This window comes from Dermacentor variabilis, chromosome 3, assembly GCF_050947875.1.
Source record: "Dermacentor variabilis isolate Ectoservices chromosome 3, ASM5094787v1, whole genome shotgun sequence".
Taxonomy (NCBI): domain Eukaryota; kingdom Metazoa; phylum Arthropoda; class Arachnida; order Ixodida; family Ixodidae; genus Dermacentor; species Dermacentor variabilis.
Window position 1 is genome coordinate 229781797 of NC_134570.1, and position 26027 is coordinate 229807823.

At 48.8% G+C, this 26027-nt stretch overlaps 1 protein-coding gene across 5 annotated transcripts in view; it reads left to right on the forward strand.

Annotated features, from left to right (window-relative positions):
* Window positions 1-26027, forward strand: part of Ube4B (Ubiquitination factor E4B) — a 547587-nt gene that overhangs the window by 159154 nt on the left and 362406 nt on the right. For all 5 annotated transcript variants that reach the window (XM_075686926.1, XM_075686927.1, XM_075686925.1 and 2 more), the window contains one exon: window positions 9934-10048. In XM_075686926.1, coding sequence (XP_075543041.1) covers window positions 9934-10048 — 115 coding nt within the window. The remainder of the gene's footprint in view (window positions 1-9933; window positions 10049-26027) is intronic.

The window sequence follows — 26027 nt, forward strand, 5'->3', positions numbered from 1 at the left end:
GAAATGTCAGAGGAGAACAAAGTCCGCCTACTGATGCGTGGTGTAAAGGAGGAACTTTTCGCCGGAATGGTAAGAAGCCCACCGAAGACCATCTACGAGTTTCTTCGAGAGGTGACGAAGATCGAGAAGACACTGGAATTGCGGAACCGGCAATTCGACCGACGCACCAAGCCAACAAGCTATGCCGGCGTTCAATCAGTGGCCACCGACGACCTGCGCGAGACCATCCGGGCAGTCGTACGAGAGGAGCTTCAGAAGATCTTCCCTTCATCGCAACCTCAAGTGGCCTCAATCGCCGAAGTTGTCAAAGAAGAAGTCCAGTGATTGCTCGGAGTTCCTGAGGTACAATCACTATCATCGCAGCCCCAGCCAGAAGCGATGACCTACGCCGCCGTCGCCCGCCGTCAAGGTCCCCCTCCACGACCGCGCCAGGGCCCTGTAACGCCGCAATTCCGTCGACCACTGCCGCCGCCGCTAGCACGCCCACCCGTCGCCCAGCGCAGCTGCCCGAGGAAGACAGACGTTTGGCGCGCTCCTGACCACCGCCCGCTCTGCTACCACTGCGGGGAAGCCGGCCATGTGTACCCCCGTTGCCCATACCGCCACCTGTGATTGCGAGGGTTCGCCGTCAACGCACCGCGCCCTCGGGTAGGTGAACGCCCTCGTGACATCGCCGACTACCTCGCCGCTACTCAGCGGAGCCCTCGACGGCCGTCCTGGTCGCCGTCACCAGGCTGCTACCTATCGCCGCAGCGCCGTCCATACGCTGGCCCAGCACGGGGCCCCTCTGCGAGCCCATATCCGGAAAACTAAAAGCAGCAACCGATGGAGGTGCGGTTGCTGTTCGTCGAACTGACGAAGATCCTCCGCCGCCTACAAAGGTTACGAAGAGGCTACCTCGATGGCATAACGACGACACGCCGCCGTCCCGAAGAAGTCAGGAAGGCAAGACTACACCGACGAACGACGACTTGACGACGCGACGTTCCAACTTCAGTTCAACACGACGCAGCCGTGATCCGACGCCTAACTGCAACGCCTGACAAAGCACCACCGACCTCGACGTGCTTCTCGACAGCCACACAGTTACCACCTTAGTGGACACAGGGGCTGATTACTCCGTAATGAGTGGACACATCGCCGCCCAGTTGAAGAAAGTTAAGACCGCATGGGAAGGCCCTCAAATTCGTACCGCTGGAGGACACCTCATCGCGCCGACTGGAATCTGCACGGCAAGAATAACCATTCATGACCGGACTTACCCTGCCACCTTCATTATCCTCCAACGTTGTTCACGAGACGTCATTCTCGGTATGGACTTCCTGAACCAACACGGCGCAATCATCGACCTGAAGTCGAAGTCAATAATGCTGTCGGAAGATAAAGCGATACTGCCGGAAAGCCCTCGTAGTCACCACGCCTTGAGTGTGCTCGAAGATCAAGTGAGCATCCCGCCTCGCTCCAGCTTTGTTATTTCGGTCGGCACCAAAACACCCGCTGATGTAGAAGGCGTCATCGAAGGCGACCAATGTCTACTGCTAGACCGTGAAATTTGCGTTGCAAGAGGGATAGTTCGACTGCATGGAGGGAAAACTGAAGTGTTGCTGACAAACTTCAGCCAGGAGTTCAAGCACATCAACAAGGGCACGACGATCCTGCACATCGAGGAAATTCTGGAAACCAGTAATGCCTTTGTCCTTTCGGATTCTACCGCATCTACGCCGACGACCATGGTTCCCGAACCAGATTACGACATTAATCCAAGTATCCCCGTGATTAAGCAACAGCAGCTCAAAAGTCTGCTCCGACGATATGAAGGCTATTTTTTGACGTCATCGAGTATTCGACAAACACCAGTCGCCAAGCATCGCATAATCACCAAGGAGTGTGCTCGACCACTCCGCCAGAGCCCTTACCGAGTTTCCTCACCAGAACGTGAAGCTGTAAGAGAACAACTCAACGAAATGCTGCGCGACGACCTCATCCAGCCGTCGAAAAGCCCGTGGGCATCCCCTGTTGTCCTGTTAACGAAAAAGGACGGAAGCCTACGTTTCTGCGTCGATTATCGTCGACTGAACAAGATTACGAAGAAGGACGTATACCCCCTCCCACGGATAGACGACGCATTGGATCAGCTCTGCAACGCTAAATACTTCTCGTCAATGGACCTCAAGTCTGGCTATTGGCAAATAGAAGTCAACAAAAGAGATTGCGAGAAGACCGCCTTCATCACCCTAGACGGCCTCTACGAGTTCAAGGTTATGCCATTTGGACTGTGCTCGGCGCCTGCAACGTTCCAGCGCGTGATGGACACGGTTTTAGCAGGATTGAAGTGGCAGACCTGTCTCGTTTACTTGGATGACGTCGTTGTCTTCGCCGGAAATTTTGAAGATCACCTTAGGCGGCTTGCAACAGTACTCGAGGCCATCAAGTCATCAGCGCTCACTCTGAAGCCAGAAAAGTGCCGCTTCGCTTATGTCACGGAGTAAGACATTTAGGAGGTGAAATGCCCGTCAGCGCGAGCGAGCGCGGGCGACCAGATAAGGTCACAGTTGTTGTATGCGTCGACGGGACCGTATACAGTGGTGGCGCCATGCGGCGCGTCGTAGAAACCGCAGCGAAAAAAGAATACGCAGCGCCCGGGCAGGCGGCTTTGGCGCGCTCTCAACGGCGGTAATTTGTTTCCAGGCCACCAGCATGATAACGGCTTCGCGAGCATGTGACCTTTCGTGGTCGCCGCAAACAGCGGAGTTTCCACTCCTAAATGTTTCTTGCTCCGTGGCTTACGATGAGCTTCTGTTCCTAGGCCATGTCATCAGCAAGTCTGATGTACTTACTGTATTGTCACCACCACGTGACAATACAGTAAAAGCTCATTAATTCGAACCGCAAGAGGAAGCCGCTTCTATTCGAAATAACAACAGTGAAGGAGAACAACAGTACACTGCGATTTGGAAGCAGTAGGGCACGTATGAAATTTAATGCTTAAAAAGGTCCGTGATCATAGTCTGCCTTTTTTCCATGAAGGCGACAGCTAGTACTTTTTGCTCTAACGAGCAAATGTGGCAGAAGGCCTCCTCTTCGCCTCCTTCAAAACTGAAGAAGAGACGGGCAGCATACAATCCAGCCATGACTTCCGCAGTGGAAGGCCTCACTGGCGCTTCGTCTTCCTCCTCCTCGTCACTCTATAGTAGCGACAGGTTCAGCGGTTCTCACCTGAGAAATTATGTCCTCATCTGTCAGCGCACCACACACCACTGCACTCTCGTCCACGTCGACATAGCAAAGGAGATGTCATCCAAAACATCCGCCATGGGAGCGTTGATGCCATCTTCAAGCGCAAGTGGCTGGTTTCCTCCTTGTAGAGCTTGCGTGCCGAAGCCACAGTGCCGATGGCAATTTGCTATCGTAGCTGCAGTTACTTGCTCCCAAGCACGTACAAGCATGTGTAGCGCACTTAGGAGCGTCACCTGATAATTATTACACAAAATAATTTGCTCCACCAGATGGCGCCGGTAAAATGATTAAAAATTTTTAATGATACCTTGGTCCATGGGCTGCAGCGCCACTGTAGTGTTAGGTGGAAGGAAGGCTAACTCATTGGCCTTTGTCTCAATGTTGGCCTTATGAGCCCAACAGTTGTCAACGAGCAGGAGGACTTTCTGTCCACAACGCTCAAACTTTTTGCCCATCTTCGCTAGCCACTTTCCGAACAGTTCCCCTGTCATCCATGCCTTTCTGTTGGCTGCGTAGTCCACTGGGAGGGACAGGATCTGGGAGGTCAATGCAGAACGGAGAGGAGGCAGCCGCTGCTGCCTTCTGGCTGAACCCGTGCCGGTTAGATTTTTCCCGATTTTGCATTCTCTCGCCGTTCTCTCCGTTCCAGAGGTGACGCAGCCTTGTGTGTAGGCAGTAGGTGCGCTTGTCTGGCCTTGCGCCAGGCGCCAAGGCACCGGCATGGTGGCGCGTAGTTCGAATTATCCATGGCAGAATCTTCTCGCGTCCGAATTAACTGGCTTTTTTATACGTAGACTTCTGTGGAGCTTGGCCGGACCAAATAGTACAGTTCGAATTATTGAAGTTGAAATTAATGAGCTTTCACTGTATAAGGTTGTTCTTTGATGATAAGGATCACCTATGTTGGAGGTACTCACCTCGTTCAAATAAGGCAGTTCTGCCGTTAGATTCATGTCACTCTAAGCTAGTCAAGAGAGGCATTGCGGTGTCATGATTGAGGTCATCTCTTGCCAAGTGATTTCACCATAAGGTCCAAGCTAGCTTTTCCTCCCAGGTGAAATGTCTCCGTAATGCAGGTTTTCCACAAGCCCTACTCCAGGCTTGTGCCATAGCTGAATCGCTGTTGAAGGCCATATGCCACCATACCACCACCAGTGGGGTTGAGTTATGAGAAAAGAGGGAGAGGCGAAAGTTTGAGGTAATGCCATATGTCCATAAGGTTTCGCATGGGATGAAGACGGTGACCGGAAAATTCAGTGTTGATGTGACTTTTTCAGCACCCTGAAAGTTGTAACGTTTATGCGCTCTTTCTAACATAGATAAACCAAAGAGTGATGGTTGTGGCATAAAACACAGACGCATGTATGTATAATGTAGAACAGAGGTGGTGTACGAGTTTCCACTGACCTGTGCAATGGTCTATCTGGGGCAAACCGGAAGATGTATTAACATTCGTTTAATGGAGCACTCGAACTCATTAAACGATGGCAGCAAAAAGCACCTGCAAGTTAATTGTAGGTGTGCGAAGAAGTGCAAGTTGATGTTTGACGAAACGAAGGTGTTAGGGCGAGCAAAGGACCAAAGGGCACGTGAAAGCTTGGAAGCTTCCTTGATAGCAAGACATGGCCCAGATAGGTGCGGTAGGGAACTATCAGTGTATCTTTTTAAGAAAGCTTGATTTTTTGGTGTAGATAGGGGCTTGCCGAGGGAGTTTTCCATGGTCCCGCGGTTATGATTCGGCTTTGGCATGTGCATACTTCGAACAGGCAGCATTGTGTGATTTCAATAAACCATTTGTTTGTCTGCATTCGCCCTGTCTTCATCTACTTCTGTGTCTCGTCCCTACCACAGTATAAGTTCATAAAAAAATGTCTTACCAACTAGCCTCCTAACACATCCTCAAACCCATTAGCCAGATGTAATTGTTATAACCAAGAATGGGGCATGGGAACATTGTAGTAAGCGGTGCCAGGGCTGCTCATTGTTACATCTGAGTAGTGTTAAAAATAATAGTGCTATACAGGGTCTGTCCTGAAAGTAATGTCACTGAATTTATTGTGACGCGAGTGCACATCGAAGTGCAGTCTAAGCGGTTGAAACTGGTAGTAGGGGAACCCAGCTAAGCAGCGCTCTGTTGCTCAGTGTGCTCCGAGCATCGGAGAGTGTAGGACGGGCCTGTCTGTGAGAGTTGTTTTTTATTCTTCTGCAAGTGAAAATGCAGCACTCGTTAGAACAAAAATTTGCAATCAAGTTTTGCGTGAAACTTGGCAAGACCGCTGCGGAAACTGTTACTATGCTCAAGACTGCTTACAAAGAACATGCCCTGTCAGATCGGCAAGTGTTTCGGTGGCACAAGGCCTTTTTGGGAGGCCGGGAAGGGGTCAACGATGAGGACCACGCCGGATGGCCATCCATGACCACCACGGCTGACAAATGTAATGCGAGTGAGGGCACTGTTGAACTCAGACCGACGATTAAGTGTTTGTTTAATGGTCGACATGTTAAGCATTCCGAAAACTCAAGTTCATGAAATCGTTACAAATGATATCAGCGTGCGGAAGGTATGCACAAAAATGGTTCCAAAAGTGCTCACTGACGACCAAAAGTCATGCCGTGTTGAAACATGCCAAGAAAACCTCGACTTGTGCAAATGTGATCGAAAATTTTTAGACAATGTCATTACAGGTGACGAGACTGGGGTATTTGAATATGGCTTGGAGACTAAGAGGCATTCATCGGAGTGGCACATGCACTCGTCCCCTCGCCAGAAGAAAGCCAGGATGAAGAAATCAAAGATCAAGATCATGCTCATTGTCTTTATTTTTTTTTGACATCCACGGACTGGTTCATCAAGAGTTTGGAGAACCTGGAACCACTGTGAAATACCAATTTTATGTGGAAGTCCTCAAAAAACTGAAACGCAGGGTTCAACATATCCGGCCAGACATCGCAGACAAGTGGAAGTTGCAATACGATAATGCGCCGGCCCACAGTGCCATCATTGTCACTGACTACCTGGTTAAAGCAGAGGTGCCAACGATTCCCTAGCCCCTGTACAGCCCGGGCTTGGTTCCCCCCGACTTTTTTTTCTTTCCGTGCCTCAAAACACCCCTGAAAGGCAAGCGTTTTAGGACAGTGGACAGGATCAAAGCAGCTTGCACTGCAGCATTAAAGACCATTCCACAGGAAGCCTACCGCAACGCATTCGAGAGCTGGAAGTCTCGCTGGAGCCGATGTATCGACACAAAAGGAGAGTATTTTGAAAAATTTTAAACACTTGTAACAATAAATTTAATAAATGATTTTTAATGGCCTTAATCACATTACTTTCAGGACAGACCCTGTAAGTGGGTTCGAGAGCACTTCATTCCAATTAAAATGCTTTGATGTCATCCTTATGCGTTTTTCATGCAACCAAGTTATAGCAATTATCACTGCTAATAATGGAATTTTCCTTGCGCTTGAATACTGTTATAAGGGCAAAAATTTACAGCCACTGCGAGTGCATACACATTAAACTTTGTACAAGGACTTGCACAGAGCTGGAAAACCCCACAGCAGGCTAGAGACACCAGTACTTGGTGCTGGTTCCCCCTCCTGTGTTTATGTTGTTTTCTTTGCACCTCATTAGGAACTCGAAGCGATCAAAACTTTTCATTTCAAATGCATTACTGGACTCGCTCATGCACCAACGTTTGGACCGGTCAAATTGGTTTTATAAAAATTTAATCAATCTTTTATGCATTCTACATGCATGAGCTTATGGCGGCTGAACTTGACTTTGTGCTTCTGTAAAGTGATTGAGAACTTTGCATGCCTCTGTGAGGAGCAGTAGCTGCATTGATGGCAAAGAATTCAATGAAGCACTCTAGATTGCAATGCCAGAAAAATCATGTGGCCATCATTCCAATACGACCTTTAAAACAACCATGCGAATCTGGTACACAAATGGTACAGTGTGTGTTCCAGCATGTAGATGGGTTTTTGAAGATACTTTGCATCATTTCCATACCCAATGACGAAGCTGCGCTGCGCTTCTTCCTAAAGCGGAAGCTTTTTCCATGGGTAATAATACAAACGCGAATGCTATACAGTAGAACTTAATTCATACGTTTTGGACAATATTGCAAGAAAATATGTACCAACCAGGAAAACATCATCAGAACTCACCAAAAAATTTGACGGACTCAACTGTAGTTGACATTACGTAATGCGAAGCGTTGCGTGAGTCATTGCAGTTTCAGGTGCTGACACGCACTGATTTAGTATTTGGTATTTTTTGGGGTCCGAGAGGCAAATCATTTTTGTGTGTTTGGCAAGCTAGCATTCAGAATCCCTACATTTGGCCTCAATCAGCAGCTTCTTTGGGTGGAGCATTTTGGTGAGAAATTGTGACATGCCCACTCGTAGAGAATTGTTGCAACTTCAGAAGCTGATACACATTGAGCTCATGTAGCTTGAGTAACCTGGTACACATGTCATTTTAGGACGGCAATGGGACGCCAAAACGAAAGGTAGCTGGTGGCACTCACTCGCTCGCTCACTCACTCACTCACTCACTCACTCACTCACTCACTCACTCACTCACTCACTCACTCACTCACTCACTCACTCACTCTCTCACTCACTCACTCACTCACTCACTCACTCACTCACTCACTCACTCACTCACTCACTCACTCACTCACTCACTCACTCACTCACTCACTCACTCACTCACTCACTCACTCACTCACTCACTCACTCACTCACTCCACTCACTCACTCACTCACTCACTCACTCCGCTGCCTGAGCAGGAAACGGCAATATGTATTGGTTATCGTCTATTAATAGTGTGTTATACGCTTTCTATGCACACTCGCTGTGAAACAGATGGGTAAAGATACTGCAATGGGTTAGTGGTGATAGCTATGAATGATGACGTGCAAAACGCACAAGGAGATTTGTTGGTACCAGAATATGGGCATGGCAGCGTTCTCGCATGACATGGACGGGCAGTTACTGTAGGGAAGCTGCTGCTGTAAACGGTCACTGCTCTCTATTGCGTGTTCCTCGCACCTGTTGTTTGCATGGGATCTAGCAGCCAGAAAATGTACCATACGATTGTGGTTTGGCGATGTACTGAACATTGGTGCTGAAAGATTGTTTTCCGGCAGCGGATTAACCCCTAAAGGAGAAACGTAGCTGCGCTGGATAATTCTTTGCATTCTTGGTCACAAATGTTGGCACCAGGAAATTGTACAAAACAGTCATATGTACGAGGTTCTACTGTAATGTGTCCAGAATTATTTGCGATTACTTTCATTGTTCTTGTGGTAACTAGTACTTTGGCTCAAAAATCAAATACAGTCAAAGATTAATTTTTCAGACCCTCTAGGGAACGTAAAAACGTCCGAAAATTCAGGCAGTCCGAAAAACTGAATGCATGCAAAAAAAACGCACCCTTTTTCTTTTTTTTCTCGGATCTAGAGGTAAAGGCCGAAGTACCAGGCTTCCAAAACCCTGCCAAAGCATCAGTGAAGTGGCTATAATAAGAAGCGTTCAAAAACTCTGTATGCAGCTGACTGCCGGTTTATTATGTACATGTGCATCGTCGGGCAGCCGGTGTTATTGCTGCAGTGGCTTGAAGAACTTGTTGATTGTTGTTTGGGTGGTTTTTCGGCTGCTTCCAAGATCTTGCCCTTGTTCTTGAGGAAATCGGAAGCTGTTTGCTGAGAAATGCTGAACTCCTTGCTCACGTCAGCCTGCGATCGGCCATTCATGACTTGCTTAATAATGGCGGCTTTCTTCTCCATCGTTAACCGACTGTACTGCTTTCCGCGCTTCGATGCCATCGGCGAGGACGACGAAGATGGAGTGGGGGCCATCGAAGACAAGCGAAATCCTCAAGTTGCGTACAGTGGAGTTCGCTGACAAGCGTCGAAGCACCTAGGCCTAGCGTCGCAAAGCACACTTGACACAACACTACAACCACACACCACGCTAGTCAAAACATGGCCTGCACAAACAAACAAAATGGCGCTGCTCCGGAAACTCGAAGTGCGTTGATGAACATAGCCAGCGGGGCCAGACCAAATCGGTGTGCGACGGCTAGATTCGGCTAGTTGTGGTTCAGAGCGGTGATATGCTTCGGCTGCAAGTTGATTTCCTTCGCAAGGGCGCTGCGCGAGGAGCCAAAGGACCTTCCGTCGCGTCAAAAAGTCCGAAAAATTGGACGGCGGGGGGTTCGAGCGTCCGAAACTTCAAATGTCCTTATACATTGATTCTATGGGGCTCAGGGCGGTGCTGCGAAGACGTTCGAAATATCAGGCATGTCCGAAAATTTGGGCGTTCGAAAATTCAGTCGTTGACTGTAGTAGTTCTAAAGCTTTTTGCTTACCAATTGCATGCATTCCTGTTAATTCTGTGATTGAGGACCTGACAGGTAATGTGTACATTTTGAGAAGTGGACATTTGTTAAGAAGTAGGAGAACAATGGTGGTTCTGTTAAAGGAGCTGTGCCTATCCTGGCAGGGATTTTGGCACCTGTGGCAAGTATTTCTTGATTTGTATGCTAGCATCATACTTAAATAATTGTTACTATGTTGAGTGTTACATAAGCCAGCTTCTGCATGCCCTCAAGTATAAACTTTGCTAAAGAATTGTAAAATTCTTCTTATTGCTTTTTTGCCCTGTGTTTCCCTGAAATGCTGCAGTGGCTCGTGGAAAGGCAGCCCTCTGCTAGGTCCCCTGCTGGAGCAGCGGCTGCCCAGTGGATTCCTCCGAGAGGTGCTGGACGTGGCTGCGAGTGACCACGCCTGCATGCGTCAGGTCATTATAATGCCTAATTCCAAGGGTTTATGAGTAGGTGTGAATGTGTGCACTTTGGGTGGTGCACAACGTGTTGCCACCGCTGGCATTCCTGCTTCTTTGAGACAAATGGGTTTCACATGTGCTAAAGGGGCGTGCTCTGTAATAGGGCTCTCTGCACAAGAGATGAAAGAAGGCATACAATATGTGCTTTAGGTAGAAGAGATTAGCTGTGTCAGTCGTGTCAGTCATGCTTCATGCCTATTCGGCTGTCGCCGACCATGTGCAATGGCCATGTATATCTGTGGCTATGTACGGAGAGCAAATATTTATTGCATGTCATCATGGTGGGGATTCATGAGCATCTAGGGTATGCAAACCTTTGTAGGATCTTGTTCTGATTTTTATTTGTTTTCCTCAATTTGGCATTGAGGGGCACAAGCTAGGCATCACAGTGTAGTAATGCAGTGCAGTGCTTGGTATGCGTTCACATTCCTGAATATGAAATAGTGATAATAGTTTGTGTGGCAGATGCATTAAAGCTCTCCTTTGCTGTCGTCTACTATTGTAGCCACCAGTACGCATTATTTAATGGCATCAAACTCTTAATAATTCAAACGTGTTTGGCCACACAGCAGTTGGTTTGGATGACCCTCCGAGCATGCCGAGTGTTGCAAATGTGCGACACCAGATAGCAAAAGGGGTGCTGGCACCACCTGAAGTAAATCAGCAGAACCCACATCACCAGTGTCGCCACTGGTTATTTGTACATGCATGTGTGGGAATTATTCACGGCTCTTCATTATTGCATTTACTGTATATACTCTTGTATAAGCCGCCCCCGTGTATAGCCTGCACCCCCCCAGTTTTGGAAGCGAAAATTAAGAAAAAAAAAGTGCCAATAACATGCCTAGTTCCACAAAGTGCTACAAGATGGTGCCAGTTTTCCCACTTGCCGCATACCATTATCATCATCATTGTGCATCGACCTAACAGGTGCTAACAGACCGAGTGAAGGCTCTGCTGGCCGACTGCCAAATGGACTTGGCCGTGATTCCTGATGGCTTTACAAGTCTGCTGCAACCGCTCGATGTTTGCATAAACTGGCCATTCAAGACAGAATTTCGGCAGTGCTACACCGAGTTGATGGATTCCGAGTGGTGAAACAATCTGGCCCACAGATAACCATCAGTGTGGGTGTAAGGACCGAGTGGATGGCTGCGGTCAACCACGAAACAACTCCGACAGGGCGACTGAAGCGAGCGTATCTTCAGCAAGTGTGTGGTTGGATTCTGAACGCGTGGCGTCTGTGTCAGTGAACACCATCGCAAAGAGCTTTAGAATCACGAGGATAACAAATGCCAAGGGCGGCACGAGAGGACGAGCAGCTTTGGGAGCGCGCTGATGAGGCGAGCTCGTCCAACAGTGGTGAGAGTGCCAATGAGCTGAGCTCGTCCGAGAGTCATTAGCTTGGAAGTGGCGATAAATAGTAAAATAAAATGTTCATATCTGTCACCAGTTTTTGATTATCTGACAGAGTACTTGCAGTGGCACTACAGTGCATTAGTGTGTAGCTATATACCTGATTGATGTATAACCTGCACCTTAGAAAATTTGATGAAAAAAAAAGTGTGGCTTATACACGAGTATATATGGTACCACCGCTGCTACACCCCACACATGGCACCACATTCTTCATGTTCCATTGTCGATCTGGGTGCACATATGTCCTTGAAAACCCTTGAAATTGATAAGTAGGTTTCCAAGGCCCCTGAATGTCCTCGAATTCTTTTTTTCCCTTAAAAACCCTTAAATTTCCTGAGTAATGCAGTCTAAGATTGTTTATGGTACCGGGCAAAGTTCTCACTTTAGTAACAATCGTACAGTTGAACCCATTTATAATACCAGTTTTAACAATATATTGGATGTAACAATGAGCAGTACCTGCATCATAAACTTCTCTGTGGTTTCTATGGTAAAATAAATCGCTTACTGTGGTGTTTTCTTGCCTTTTTATTGGTTGTAACAATGAAATACAGTGAAATCTTGATATAACAAACTTCAGGGGATCGTGGCAAATGGTTCGTTATTCTGAAAAGTTGTAGTGAAAGCCTTAAAATTAACCATTCTGCCCATTAACCCATCAGTTCATAAGTTGTCACCATATGAGCTATTCACGAAAATGTTGCTGTTGGTTCTCGGCCCAGGCTGTTGCTATTTGCCATAGATTCTGCCGCCACGCACCACCGAAGTACCGTGTAATAACAGTGACGTGCAAAACAGACACTGACTGAGAAAACTACAGACAAAAAGGAAGCTCCATGTCGCCTCCAAACAGAATGTTTTTTGATGTTTGTTTTTCACATTCCTGGCTGTAAACCCTGCAACTGTCTTACCGTAAAAACCGGAATATAAGTCGAACTTTTTTTCAAAAAGACCATTGCGAAAAGTCGACCCTCATCTTATATACCAGACATTGGCGGAAAAACTACGGAAGTCTTGCAACAATAGGCAGATGAAGTAAAGAGCCACCATCGCCATCAGCAGTAGCGCGGCATGGCGACATTGTGGCACCGCCAATTTGCGTTTACATTGTCACAAAGTTATATTGGTTAAAGGCTGCTTTTTCACATTTTGCTTCAAAATGAGCGGAAGCCGACGGCAATTCACCGTCGCCTTCAAGAAAAGGCAATTGAGTGCGCGGAAGCCCACGACAACCTCGCGGCACAGCACGAATTTGGGGTATCCGAAAAGAGCATTCGGTACTGGCGGAGGCAGAAGCAGCAAACCAACAGAAAACGTCATTCCGTGAGCGGACCGCAAAACTGGAAGACAAGGTTGCGGAGTTCGTCCGAGAGCTGCGTGTAAGATCGCTGCCTGTGACTGCCGAACGCATATGTTTGAAAGCAGTAGAGATCACGCACGCCTCTGGACTGGGCGGCGAGAAGCACTCATCATTCGACTCTAGTTCGGACGACTCTGATCAAAGGCGTTGCTCTGATTCGGAGCAGCGCTTGCGCACTTCGTGCCCTTCTGTGTACTGTACACCTGGCCAATTTTTAACAGTATCGCGCGACCATCGACCCGTGTGTTAGTCAGCATCTTATCATCACGGCACAGAGTGCGAAATAGCGAAAGTAAGCGCACGTGTACACATGCGCGTATCTCGTTTCTTTCGCCGCTCAGCACCGTTAATAAGGTGCTGACAAGCACGCGGGTCGATGGGCACACAATACTGTTAAAAATTGGCCGGGTGCACATGCGAGCAGCATTTAAATAATTACTGTCACTATTGGGCATGAGTCGCATTTGTTTCAAGGTAAGGGTGTCTTTCGGTACTTTTGCCATTGAAAAATGTATATATATTTTTTCTTTTTTAGAATTCGTTAGTTGGGGGATCGACCTATATTTCGTTCCGACCTATAGTCCGGTTTTTACAGTACTTGAGGTGGACACCGGAACTATTCCAAAGCCAAGCAGGCATAAATGTTTCTGCCCAGAAAGAGCAAAGCCACCCCTGTGGCAATCCCACGACTATGGAGGTTACATTTCTCCGTGCGTGTAGCTAGAACAGCTGCAGAAAGATGCGTGAAAGAGGCGTGCGCAGAAAGAAGGGCAAAAGAAGGAAGAGATGTGCCTCCGTTGCCAATCGACACTTGTCTGGGCAGAGCATGCGCTCACAAAATCTGATACGTCGCCTCTGCAATAGGAAAAAAAAGAACATCCTTGCCCACGTTTTTCCTTTTCTCAGGTGTCGTCTGAGGCTTTCCAAACGAATGTGCTTTCTGTGCCTTGTCGCCTGCTAGCCTACTAACTTGGGAGCCTTGAGCCAGTGTTCGAACAGTCCTGCGCGTGACATTTGCCACTTGAGGACCTTCTCAGAAAGAATGGCTTATCTGACTGTTTAGCTGACACACTTTTGCCTTGCCTCGGAATGAAAAAGTGCGAGTCAAGAGTGAAAGTGTTTTGCGGTAGTGCCTGACCCGATGCACGCCTTCTCGCCTTGCCAGTCCCGCTGCTCTGCTGAGCTGCACTGTCGGAATATCGGTACATGCGGGGCCTTCGGGCACACAGCGTGGCTTACAAAAATAAAGGCATGTGCATCAATAAAAGAACAGTAGCCTACTTCTGCTTGCTGAGTTATTAGCGAAGCAGTATAAAGTGGCCTCTGCTGGAGGCACCACTTACATCGGGGTCTCCGGCACGCTGTTTGAACGCATCGTTACTGAAGTAGATTAGCTTAGGTTAGCCTATAAAGTTGATTTGAAGTTTTTGCTGTGTCGTACTACATGCTTGCTGCACTCCTTTCTGCCCCTTTAGACACCAAAATGAATCGACAAATAAGAGTGATGTTGCGTTTTTGATAAGGATGTATATAAAGGTTTTTTTTTTTTTTTTTGAGTGGGTCAGTTCATGATGGAATAATGGGCGTATGTTAACCATTTTAGAATCTGTGCATCATACGATACTCACCAGATGCGCCACTCGTCTGAGACATTTACATTTGAAACTTTGAAACACATTTATTCATTTATGTTACTGATTACCAGCAACGTCGGTACATAAGAAGCATCGGCTTCTTATGTACCAGTTTCTTCCGTTCCCTAGCCTAGACCTGAGGAGGGAACGGAAGAAACTGGTACATAAGAAGCCGATCAATGAGTTAGCGGTAAGAGGGAAAATAGAGGAATTCCAGATCAAGCTACAGAACAGGTATTCGGCTTTAACTCAGGAAGAGGACCTTAATGTTGAAGCAATGAACGACAATCTTGTGGGCATCATGAAGGAGTGTGCAAGAGAAGTTGGCAGTAACTCCGTTAGACAGGATACCAGTAAGCTATCGCAGGAGATGAAAGATCTGATCAATAAACGCCAATGTATGATAGCCTCTAACCCTACAGCTAGAATAGAACTGGCAGAACTTTCGAAGTTAATCAACAAGCGTAAGACAGCTGACATAAGGAAGTATAATATGGATAGAATTAAACATGCTGTCAGGAACGGAGGAAGCCTAAAAGCAGTGAAGAAGAAACTAGGAATTGGCAAGAATCAGATGTATGCGTTAAGAGACAAAGCCGGCAATATCATTACTAATATGGATGAGATAGTTCAAGTGGCTGAGGAGTTCTATAGAGATTTATACAGTACCAGTGGCACCCACGACGATAATGGAAGAGAGAATAGTCTTGAGGAATTCGAAATCCCACAGGTAACTCCGCAAGAAGTAAAGAAAGCCTTGGGAGCTATGCAGAGGGGGAAGGCCGCTGGGGAGGATCAGGTAACAGCAGATTTGTTGAAGGATGGTGGGCAGATTGTTCTAGAGAAACTGGCCGCTCTGTATACGCAATGTGTCATGACCTCGAGCGTACCGGAATCTTGGAAGAACGCTAACATAATCCTAATCCATAAGAAAGGGGACGCCAAAGACTTGAAAAATTATAAACTGATCAGCTTACTGTCAGTTGCCTACAAACTATTTACTAAGGTAATCGCAAATAGAATCAGGAACACCTTAGACTTCTGTCAAGCAAAGGACCAGGCAGGATTCCGTAAAGGTTACTCAACAATAGACCATATTCACACTATCAATCAGGTGATAGAAAAATGTGCGGAATATAACCAACTTTTATATATAGCTTTCATTGATTACGAGAAAGCGTTTGATTTAGTCGAAACCTCGACATTCATGGAGGCATTGCGGAATCAGGGTGTAGACGAGCCGTATGTAAATATACTGAAAGATATCTATAGCGGCTCCAAAGCCACTGTAGTCCTCGATAAAGAAAGCAAAAAAATCCCAATAAAGAAAGGCGTCAGGCAGGGAGATACGATCTCTCCAATACTATTCACAGCGTGTTTACAGGAGGTATTCAGAGACCTGGATTGGGAATAATTGGGGATAAAAGTTAATGGAGAATACCTTAGTAACTTGCGATTCGCTGATGATATTGCCTTGCTTAGTAACTCAGGGGACCAATTGCAATGCATGCTCACTGACCTGGAGAGGCAAAGCAGAAGAGTGGGTCTGAAAATTAATCTGCAGAAAACTAAAGTAATGTTTAACAGTCTCGGAAGAGAACAGCAATTTACAATAAGTAGCGAGGAACTGGAAGCGGTAAGGGAATACATCTACTTAGGGCAGGTAGTGACGGCGGATCCGGATCATGAGACGGAAATAATCAGAAGAATAAGAATGGGCTGGGGTGCGTTTGGCATGCATTCTCAGATCATGAACGGCAGGTTGCCATTATCCCTCAAGAAAAAAGTGTATAATAGCTGTGTCTTACCAGTACTCACCTACAGGGCAGAAACCTGGAGGCTTACGAAAAGGGTTCTATTTAAATTGAGGACGAAGCAACGAGGTATGGAAAGAAGAATGATGGGTGTAACGTTAAGAGATAAGAAAAGAGCAGATTGAGTGAGGGAACAAACGCGAGTTAATGACATCTTAGGTGAAATAAAGAAAAAGAAATGGGGGGCATGGGCAGGACATGTAATGAGGATGGAAGATAACCGATGGTCATTAAGGGTTACGGAGTAGATTCGAAAGGAAGGGAAGCGTAGCAGGGGGCGGCAAAAAGTTAGGTGGGTGGATGAGATTAAGAAGTTTGCAGGGACGACATGGCCACAATTCTTCTTCTTCGTGATTTGGAAGAGGGAAAATACGCTCAGTTCTGCAGCCCATATGGGAGCACGGCGCAGCGTAATACAGAATGGGGGTGGGGAAATAAAGATGAGAGGATAGAGGGGGAAAGGGAGAGTAGGTTTCAGGCAGCAGACGTCAGGATCATCCAGGGGCGATGGCTATCGGTCGGGCAGAGGCCGTGCGAGGCCGAAGTCTATTGGCGATCTAGGAGCCCGTTTGTGTACACATATTCAAGCAGGCTTGCCAGTGCTGGGAGGTGGTAGCGGGGCGGGAAGAGCAGGTGTGTCTCTGAGGTAGCCGGGAGTCCATACCGTCGGTAGGTGGCAGTGACTGGAGCGCGCTCCTGGGCTAATGCAGGACAGGTGCAGAGTAGGTGCTCGAGGGTCTCGGCGTCACCGCACCTTCCGCAGGCCGGCGAGGCGATGCGTCCCTTGGCATGGAGCCTAGCTGCCGTCCACACGGAGCCCGTGCGCAGACGAAGGAGTGTGGAACGGTCCCGTCGCGAGAGGCCGTTCTCAGGGAGGAGTTTTGGGGCGCGGTTGGTAGCTACCCTGCTATCCGGATGGCTGGATGTGAGCAGCTGTTTGAGTCTCTGTCTGGAAAAGTCCGATGCTGTGACTGCTCTGGTGAGTCGAACGGTCGGGTGGTGGGCGGCCTTAGCAAGGACATCCGCCTCCTCGTTTCCAGCGATCCCTACGTGGGAAGGCAGCCAGTGGAAGGAGATGGCTACCCCCACTTCAGAGAGGGCCGAGATTTTTACTCTCAGGAGGGTCTCAGTGACTCCGTGTCGATAGTGATCGGAGAGTGCCTGGAGAGCCGGTCGCGAGTCACTTAGCACCGCCACTGGTTTTGTCGGGGGGTCCTCAGCCAGGAGGTCTGCAGCCAGGTGGAGTCCCGCCAGCTCAGCTGCTGTGGAGCTCGCGCGAAAAGGAAGTCGGCACTGCCTGCTCCTGCCCTCAGATGGGATGGTACATGCCGCCGCTGCGGAGCCATTGGAGAGCACGGAGCCATCCGTGTACACGAGCAGCCTGCCGTCCAGCTCTTCCAGGAGTTTGCCAGTAGCTGCCTGATGTAGTGCTGCTGCTGGCGTCCGGCGCTTTGATGCTCCATACAGGGATAGATGCACCTCTGGAGGCTTCTCATGTGGTGGAAGTGTGACCATGGGCACTGGTCGCTGTACAATCAGCTCCTCGTAGAGCTGACCGAGGCCCCCCATGCGAGATAGTGGCTGGCTCCGCAGTCGGCAGAGCAGAGCCCCACCATCTGGAGCACAGTGCAGACGGTCAATGTGCCCAAGGGCACGTTGGAGCATGTGCAGCGACAGTGGCCATTCGCCAGCCTCAGCCAGTGTGGCAGCAATTCGAGAGTGCTTGGGGAGACCTAGGATGCTCCTAACTGCACTCCTGTGCAGTCTCTCGAGTTGTTGCTTCCTGGCTGGAGATAGTAGAACCAGCGGCAGGGCATATAGCAGGATGGATGTGGCCGCCGCTTGGTTCATCCGCAGCGCCCACTTGACGGTGCAGCCCCGACCACGCTGCTGCATCTTGCTCACTGCCCCCTGGACTCTTCGGACTTTGGAGGTGACAGCCTTGACAGCAGGAACCTAGCAGAGCCGATGATCAATGGTTAGGCCTAGATACGTGACCTGCCGCTTCCATGGGACGGTGGTGTTTGCAATGCGCAGCTGTTTCACGTAGAGGCGTGCGGAGGCTAGCGGGTGTACAAGTAGTGCCTCTGTCTTTGCCGGAGACACGGAGAGGCCACTGCCACCGAGGAAGGAGATGACCGCTTCTAATGCCCTCTGTAGAGAGCCCCGGATGGCAGCGATGCTTCTCCTGGGTCCTCGTATCCACAGCGCCACATCATCTGCGTAGGTAGCGGCTGTCAGCCGGTAGTGCTGCTGCGAGTCCTGCCAGTGCCAGGTTGAAGAGGAAAGGGCTCAGCACTGATCCCTGCGGCACACCGGAGGTGATGTCTCTGGGATCGCTGAGCACCTTGCCTACCCGTACACGAAAACTCCGGCATACCGGGAACGCGGAGATGAAGCCCCGGAGACATCCGGTGACGCCTCAGCAGTCCAGTGCAGCCTCGATCACCTCGTGCGGCAGCCGGTCAAAGGCACTCTGGACGTCCAGGAGCAGCAGCATGGCGATGTCCCCACTGCCCCTGGCATCCTCCAGGGTGGCCACCACATCTGCGATGGAGTCCGCCGTTGAGCGCTTTTGCCTGAAGCCAGATTGCTGTTCTGCAAAGTACTTCTGCTGGGCAGCCATCCATTCGAGCTGTGATAGGGCCATCTTCTCCATCAGCTTGCATGCTGCAGAGGTAAGGGAGACTGGCCTGTAGGAGGAGAGCGAAGTCGCAGGCTTCCGTCGCTTCAGCATAGGCACCACCACAGCCGTCAGCCAGCTCTCAGGCAAGACCCCGGTGCTCCAGTAGGAGTTGAACTGCTCCAGGAGTCGTACCCGTTGTGGCTCTGCAAGGTTACGCAGCATCTGACAGGTTATCCTGTCGGCTCCTGGGGCACTCCGTCGTCGTGTGAGAGCTAGCGCCGACTCGAGCTCGTGCATGCGGAGAGGCTCGCTGCATAGGGCAGAGATCTGTGCTGCCACCCACTCTGGATGGTGGCAGGGAGGGAGGCAGCGTCTTGTGGCGACCGTCGAGGGCAGGATCTGCGGGACTGGAGACCTCTCAGCAAACCGGTCGGCTAGGCGCTCGACCAGCGCCCGCTCGCTGATGCCCATGAGGACGGCCACGGTTAAAGACTGGCGTTGCACACTTGGAGCATCCATCAGTGACCTTAGCAGGTGCCAAGCTCGAGTACCATCTGGATTGTGACTGATGGTGGAGCAGAGGCTCTCCCAGCTTTGCCGTCCGCGTCGTTGGGCGTGGCGGCGGCAGACAGCATCCACGCGGCGGTAGGCCGTCCATTGTTCCGGAAGCATGGTGCGCCGGGCCCTGCGTTCCACACGGCGCCGAGCAGCTCGCAGTTCTAAATGGCGTATATCCGGAACTGGTTTGCCCTCTCGGACTGTAGAGCGTATGGTAGCGGCATTGGCGCACTCCACGATCATCTGCAACAGATCCCCGTCGTTGTCCGCCTACCGGCAGAGCTCACGGAAGGCCTTCCAGTTGACTGTGAGGCACTCTCTGCTCCTGGAGGACTTGCCTCGAAAAGGAGTCAGGAGCAGGGGCAGATGGTCGGAACCCCAGGTGTCAGGAAGCGTCTCCCAGCTGTACCGGCAGTCCTCTGTGGACAGGCTCAGGTCGATTGCCGTCTGTGTTGGACGAGCTCCGCGCTGAATGAAAGTGGGGGCGCCAGTGTTTAGAATCTGCAGGCCGAGTTGGTCAGCAGCATCCCGTAGTGCCTTGCCACGAGGACAGCAGTGCTGGCCACCCCAGGCTGTGTGGTGGGCATTGAAATCGCCACAGAGGACGAAGTCTTTGCCAAGGTGTCTAGCCAAACGCAGCAGGCTGGAGGGGTCCCAAGGCTGGCAGGGTCGGACATACACACAGGCGATAGAAGTGTCCACGACCCCGATGTGTACGCGCACTGCACAGCACTCAAACGGCCCGCCAGCCAGGTCAGCCACTTGTATCTCCGCCTGGGGTAGCTCTCGCCTCACGTACACTGCGCAGCGGGGAGCTCCCTGCTGATGTGTGTCATCGAGGCAGGGGGCGGCCTGGCATGAGTCCTGTGAGCAGGAAGTGCGAGCACTGTAGCCCACGTAGCCTGGCAGTCGCAGCTTCTCTGCAGCAACGTACACCTCCTGCAGAGCAAGCACATCGTATTCACTCTGCAGGAGATGTAGCGAGAGGTCCGCATGTCGCCGCCGCAGACAGTTGACGTTCCACTGGAGAACACTTGGACGACGGCGGCCCTTCCTTGTAGCAGAGGAATCAGCCATGTTGGATGGTCTGGTTCTGGAGTGCCACTGCCTGTAGGCAGATGGTGTGGAAAGGGTGGTCAGCAGGAAGCATGGTGCTGACTGCCTGCATAGTCAGCAGCAGGTTTGCCATCAGCTGTTCCACGGTTGTCTGCACCAGGGGGGTGGTGGGGGGTGTCGTCGAGAGGACAGCAGTGGCCTGCGACACCGGGCGTTGGGAGCTGCGTGGGGCTGGTACCGGAGCCACAATTAGTACATGACCGGGGTTGTTGGAGAAGTACGGGAGAGGCCTTTGCCCTGCAGTGGGCGTAACCAGGCTGATGATGACTGATTAAAAGCGTGTTCGTCGTCATAATTAGGAAATAAAATTATGTGACTGTAGCACTGACATGCTGTTTTTGTACCAGCAATAATGCCTTATACAAGGTTGATCCGCGACATTCTTCACTTTGGGCACTTCTGGTCAGCACTTCCTTGCTAGCTGAGCACCGTTCACTTAATGTGTGTTTCCTAAAGAGAAAGTCACAATAATTATGCGGCAGCTTGGTGAAATTTTTGCTTGCATTGTGATGTGGCAACTTATGTGGCTGTCCAACGTAAACAACACTTGTCAAGTATTTCAATCAATCAATCAATCTATTTATTTGGCATCCATTACAGCATCTGCACATAACAAATGTGAGGGCAAGAACAAAAGGCTGTAAGTAAGAGCTTGACACAGTTCTTGCCCCTATCCTTGGCAGCCCAAAACAAAAACACACGTATAAATATTGTGTAAGTACACATGTCTTAGTTCGCATATACACCCCTTTGGCATAACTATAGTAAGTACGAAACCAGAATATTAGAATATAAAGGAAACAGGTACATCAGAAAATATGTGTCTATTACGAAAGTCCCACATTGCTTGAGCAAATGGCGTTGCCTCTCATAAATATATAAAAAATGTAATATGTCTGCACAAAGAGGGCTGGAAACATTTACAATTTCCTACATTAAAAAAATATATCAATTTTTTTCAGAGAATTAAATGCAGGTTTGACATACATTATGAGGATTGTCAATACATTGCAAATACTTATTTTATTTTGTTCGATACAATAACAACATAGCTACGGAAGTGCGCAAAAATGAAAAATGCAAAAGCCTTTTTCCCCATAAATGTAAAACTCAGATTCAAAACAAAGCAAACTACAGGCATTCAGTCATACTACCTTTTATACAAATAAACACATGTCACTTTTCCAAAGACAGGTGTTCAGTAATGCAGTAAAAGCTTGTTAATTCACAACTCGTTAATTCGAAGTTTTGGATAATCCAAAGCAGCTGCTGAGGTCCATCCAACAATGTATTGAAAGCAATTTGTAACACATCCTGCTTATTCATACCAAAATCCGCACCGCCAACGATAATTCGAATTCCACACCATCGTGGATGTGGAGAGTGCTAGTGCGCGGGAGCACATTGGCGACGCCGGCGACGCTGCAGGGTCCGGGCAGCTTTGCTCTTTCCATCTGCGGCCCTTTGTTTATTCCTGACTGGAGAGAGATTTGTTTGCGCCTCGCCAGGCATGGCTAACGCCTCTGTTGCAGGTCGCTTCTCTCACTCTGTCTCTTGAGACCTTCAAGATAAAAACACGGATGCAGCGCTGCATTTCTTTGTTCTTATTTCATGTAACATTTTTGAGGCCTTGCTCTTTCTCTACAAGGTGTTCTGATGAGAAGCGGCACCAGGTAATGTCAGGAGCATGGCTGGCGTGACATTTATTGGCGCTCGCAGTACCAAAAAGCATAGCCTTTGAGATTCGTGGCTATTACTCAATGGAAAGCATCGATGAGAACAATGGAGACAAACGTCACAGCAGGTTGTTGTACGTTTTGCACGTACATTTTAGAGTGCAGCTCTTGTTCCTGCGGTGAGCGTCGGTGGTCCAAAGGCACGTTTGTAGTCCGACGTTCTCAGCGCTCATCACTTGCAACCAGTCATGCTACGCCACTTACGCTGCGCGAGCGAGGAAGGCGGGGTGGAAGTGCACCCTCTCCTGTTGCGCACAAGGCACGAGGGTGAGGTGAGGGAGGGATCTTCTTCTCCGGCAGCTGCTGCTTATGGTGCGGCAGTGCGGGCACTGTATCTTGAAAGCGATCTGCAACGTGGCCAAAGTGCGCACCCATGTGGCCCTCATCTTCAAAGCGATCTGCGATGTTTGCAGAGTGCGAGTAGTGCCAGTAGCTTTGTACGCGCTGTGCTTTCGACGTTTCGTATGCGGTGAAGTGAGAAATGTATGAAGGTCAATTGACTCACTGCTGCTGCTGCGATTCCTCACTGTAGCGCTTTTGAGCAAGTTTCTGTGGCCATCGAGTGAGATGTGTTCATGCTTACCTGTGTGCACGGGACACCGTGCATGTTAATTTAGTTAGTAAGCGAATGTTTACAAGCTTATATGGCCGATAAAACTGCTGTCCTTACTTCGTATCACTATCTACTAATCTGCTATCACAATCGATGCTTCACCTTTCAGATGAAACTGCGACATTCTTTTTCTCCGCACCATGCATTGTGGGTTGGTGCAGTCGACGCGATGAACGCGCGGATGGAGCAAGAGCCATCTCGATGACGGGCACGTCGGACCGCGTTGGCCGCGTCCAATTACGTTGGCTGTGGCAGTGCTTCGGACTGTAGACATTGTTGTTTATGCCAACCCGATGTAGCGTGTGCGCGTGCGCTCACGCTATGTCGGACCATATACGCGCCTTAACCGAGCCATTTTTTTCTCCAACTTTCATTAGGTCGAATTTTGTATAATTCAAATTTTCATAGCATCCCCGCGGAATTCAATGTAACAACCTTTTACTGTATGCTGTTTTATCACACTCATTGAAGATTTTTTTATGTCAATGCCATGTTTTTCAGTTTTAATGAGAAAGCTTGGTACACAATATGATAATCTACTGAACCCATAAAGGCGACAGCCATTTTGCTTTTTCTGTAATGTTATTTATTTATTTATTTATTTATTTTTACAAGATACTCCTAAAGGCCCTCATGGCTGACTGTATTACATGGGGGGAGGGATACAGGCAATTGACAAAAATAGATTACACAACAAATTCATTGGAAAAAGAAGTTAAGCACACGTCATGTGTCATTAGAATATAAGTACCGAATACTGTTAATTCCAAAAAGCACAAAGAAAAACAAAAGAAGCAATAACATGAACAGGGTAGTAGTAAAAAATTATATCAATTATACGTCTTCCAAACAACAGCATAAAATGAAATGAAACAACATCTACATTATTAAAGATACAAAGTAAAAAGAAACAGTTCAAACATGAGATAATAATATACACATCATGTTAAGCATGGGTGTGGGCAGGGCAGTTAAGGCAGACAACAGATTGCAAGACTTATCGGGATCAGTGGCAGTAGCAACACATGGAGGTGGGGCATTCCAGTCAGTTATGATGCGTGATATGAAAGAATGTGCGTAGTTAAATGTACCACATGATAAGCGCTGAACTTTAAACGGATGGTCGCAGTGGTCAAAGATGAAAGAAGGCAAACGAAAAAAGTCATTATGAAGTGTTGAGTGATGATACAGCTTATGAAAAAGTGGTAGACGTGCAGCTTTTCAGTAGTGACATAGTTCTTACAGGCCTGTGTGTTTCTTTAATGCTGTGATGCTGGTGTGACGTGAGTAATCAGAGTAAATAAAATGAATTGTGCGGTTCTGCAATGATTTAATGTTATTAATAATTATGCTTGATGAGGGTCCCAAATAGCCAAAGCATATTCAATTTTAGGTCTAATTAGTGAACAGAACACGGCCTGTAATCGGAGGAGAGATATAGCATTCCATCATTCACTTGAAAGTGGCAGGCGCGTTGCAGAGGCCGAACGGCATGACGGTAAATTCAGATGTTACAAAGGCTGTCTTTTGCGATCGGCCTCTGCCATCGGCACTTGCCAGTACCCCGAGCACAGATCCAGTAAGGAAAAGAATTGTGCTCCCTGTAGACTGTCCAAAGCATCGTCAATGCGCGATAGAGTATAGACATCTTTGCGTGCTATTTGGTTAAGGCAGTGATGGTTGACGAAGACCTTTATGGAGCCATATTTTTTTTAATGAGGGCAACCGCAGATGCCCAGGAGCTGTTAGAGGGCTGGATGGTGCCACACTCCAGCATGCCCTCAACCTCAGTGATCCAGCATTCAGCGGCCGACACACGATACGGATGCTGGCGCTATGATGTTTGTTGACCGGTGTCAATACGCTGAACAGCTGCAGACGCTCGGCCCAAGGCTGGTTGGTCAGTGTCAAAACGCTGGAGGAGCTTGATAATTTCTGTGTGCTGCGCAGGTGTGAGTTCTGCATCGGCGCCACGAATGAAGACGTCTACAGGGGCATCGGTTTCAGCGGTAGAAGTGATGGCACAGATCAGAAGTGATGCCGTATCACCAAACTTGGTAACAGGGAGAATGCAATCGAAAGCTTCACAGGTCCTCAGGCACTCGCCACAGAGTAGGGATCATGGGCAGGCGGACAGATTGCACACGTAAAGGGCAGCAGAACTGTCGCAAAAAGTGACAACAGCAAACGAAAGCAGAAAAAGTTTTGGCGGCACTTAGAAGTGGCCGATGGCATGAATGGAAGGGTGAGTTCACAGCAGAGTTACATGACATAAGGACCAGAGTGGCGGTAAAAGGTGCAATGTCAATGTCAGAAGCGGCAACAAATTTAGGAGAATGGTGGTCATCAGGATAAAAGTAAAAGCACAGCAATGATAACATAAGTTCGGCACGAGCGCAGTCGACATGAGCTTGAGGAACTGTTGGAAAGTTCCATCCAAGGATAACATCATGCGAGGAACAAGATAGGACGACAAATTTGGCAACATACATAACACTTTGAATGACGACCCGGGCTGCTCACGATGCTGAAGGCTGAATGCGATGCGATGTTGCCACACACAGAGAGGTAAGTGCAGTGGTCACTTTGTTCAAATTGAGACAAAGCTTCTCACTAATAATAGAAATGGTGGCTCAGGTGTCAATGTGTATGGGGATGCCCTCTACAGACAGTGCAATTTCGTTCACCGGGGAGGAATGAGGCCTTGGAATGTTCAACATAAATGCAGTTCTTGCCTCTGGAACTGTGACTGTTAGCTTTCCCTTCGGGCTGGGCTGGGTCGGCAAACCATTGGGGAAATGGATAGATGAAGTGGGAAGGACGACTGGCGTAAATCAAAGGGACGGCGACTGTAAGACGAGTCCAGAGGAAGATTATATGAGACATGACACCGAAGTAGAACAGGCATGTAGCTTGAGGCGGCCCCCATTGTCAGGTAAACGGAAGCTGCGATGATGGCAGAATTGTGCTACGTGGCCCCGAAAACAGCAGGAATAGCATACTGGCCAGTTATCAGGTGTTCGCCACAGGTTGGCGACAGGGGCCCCAGCTGCCAAGT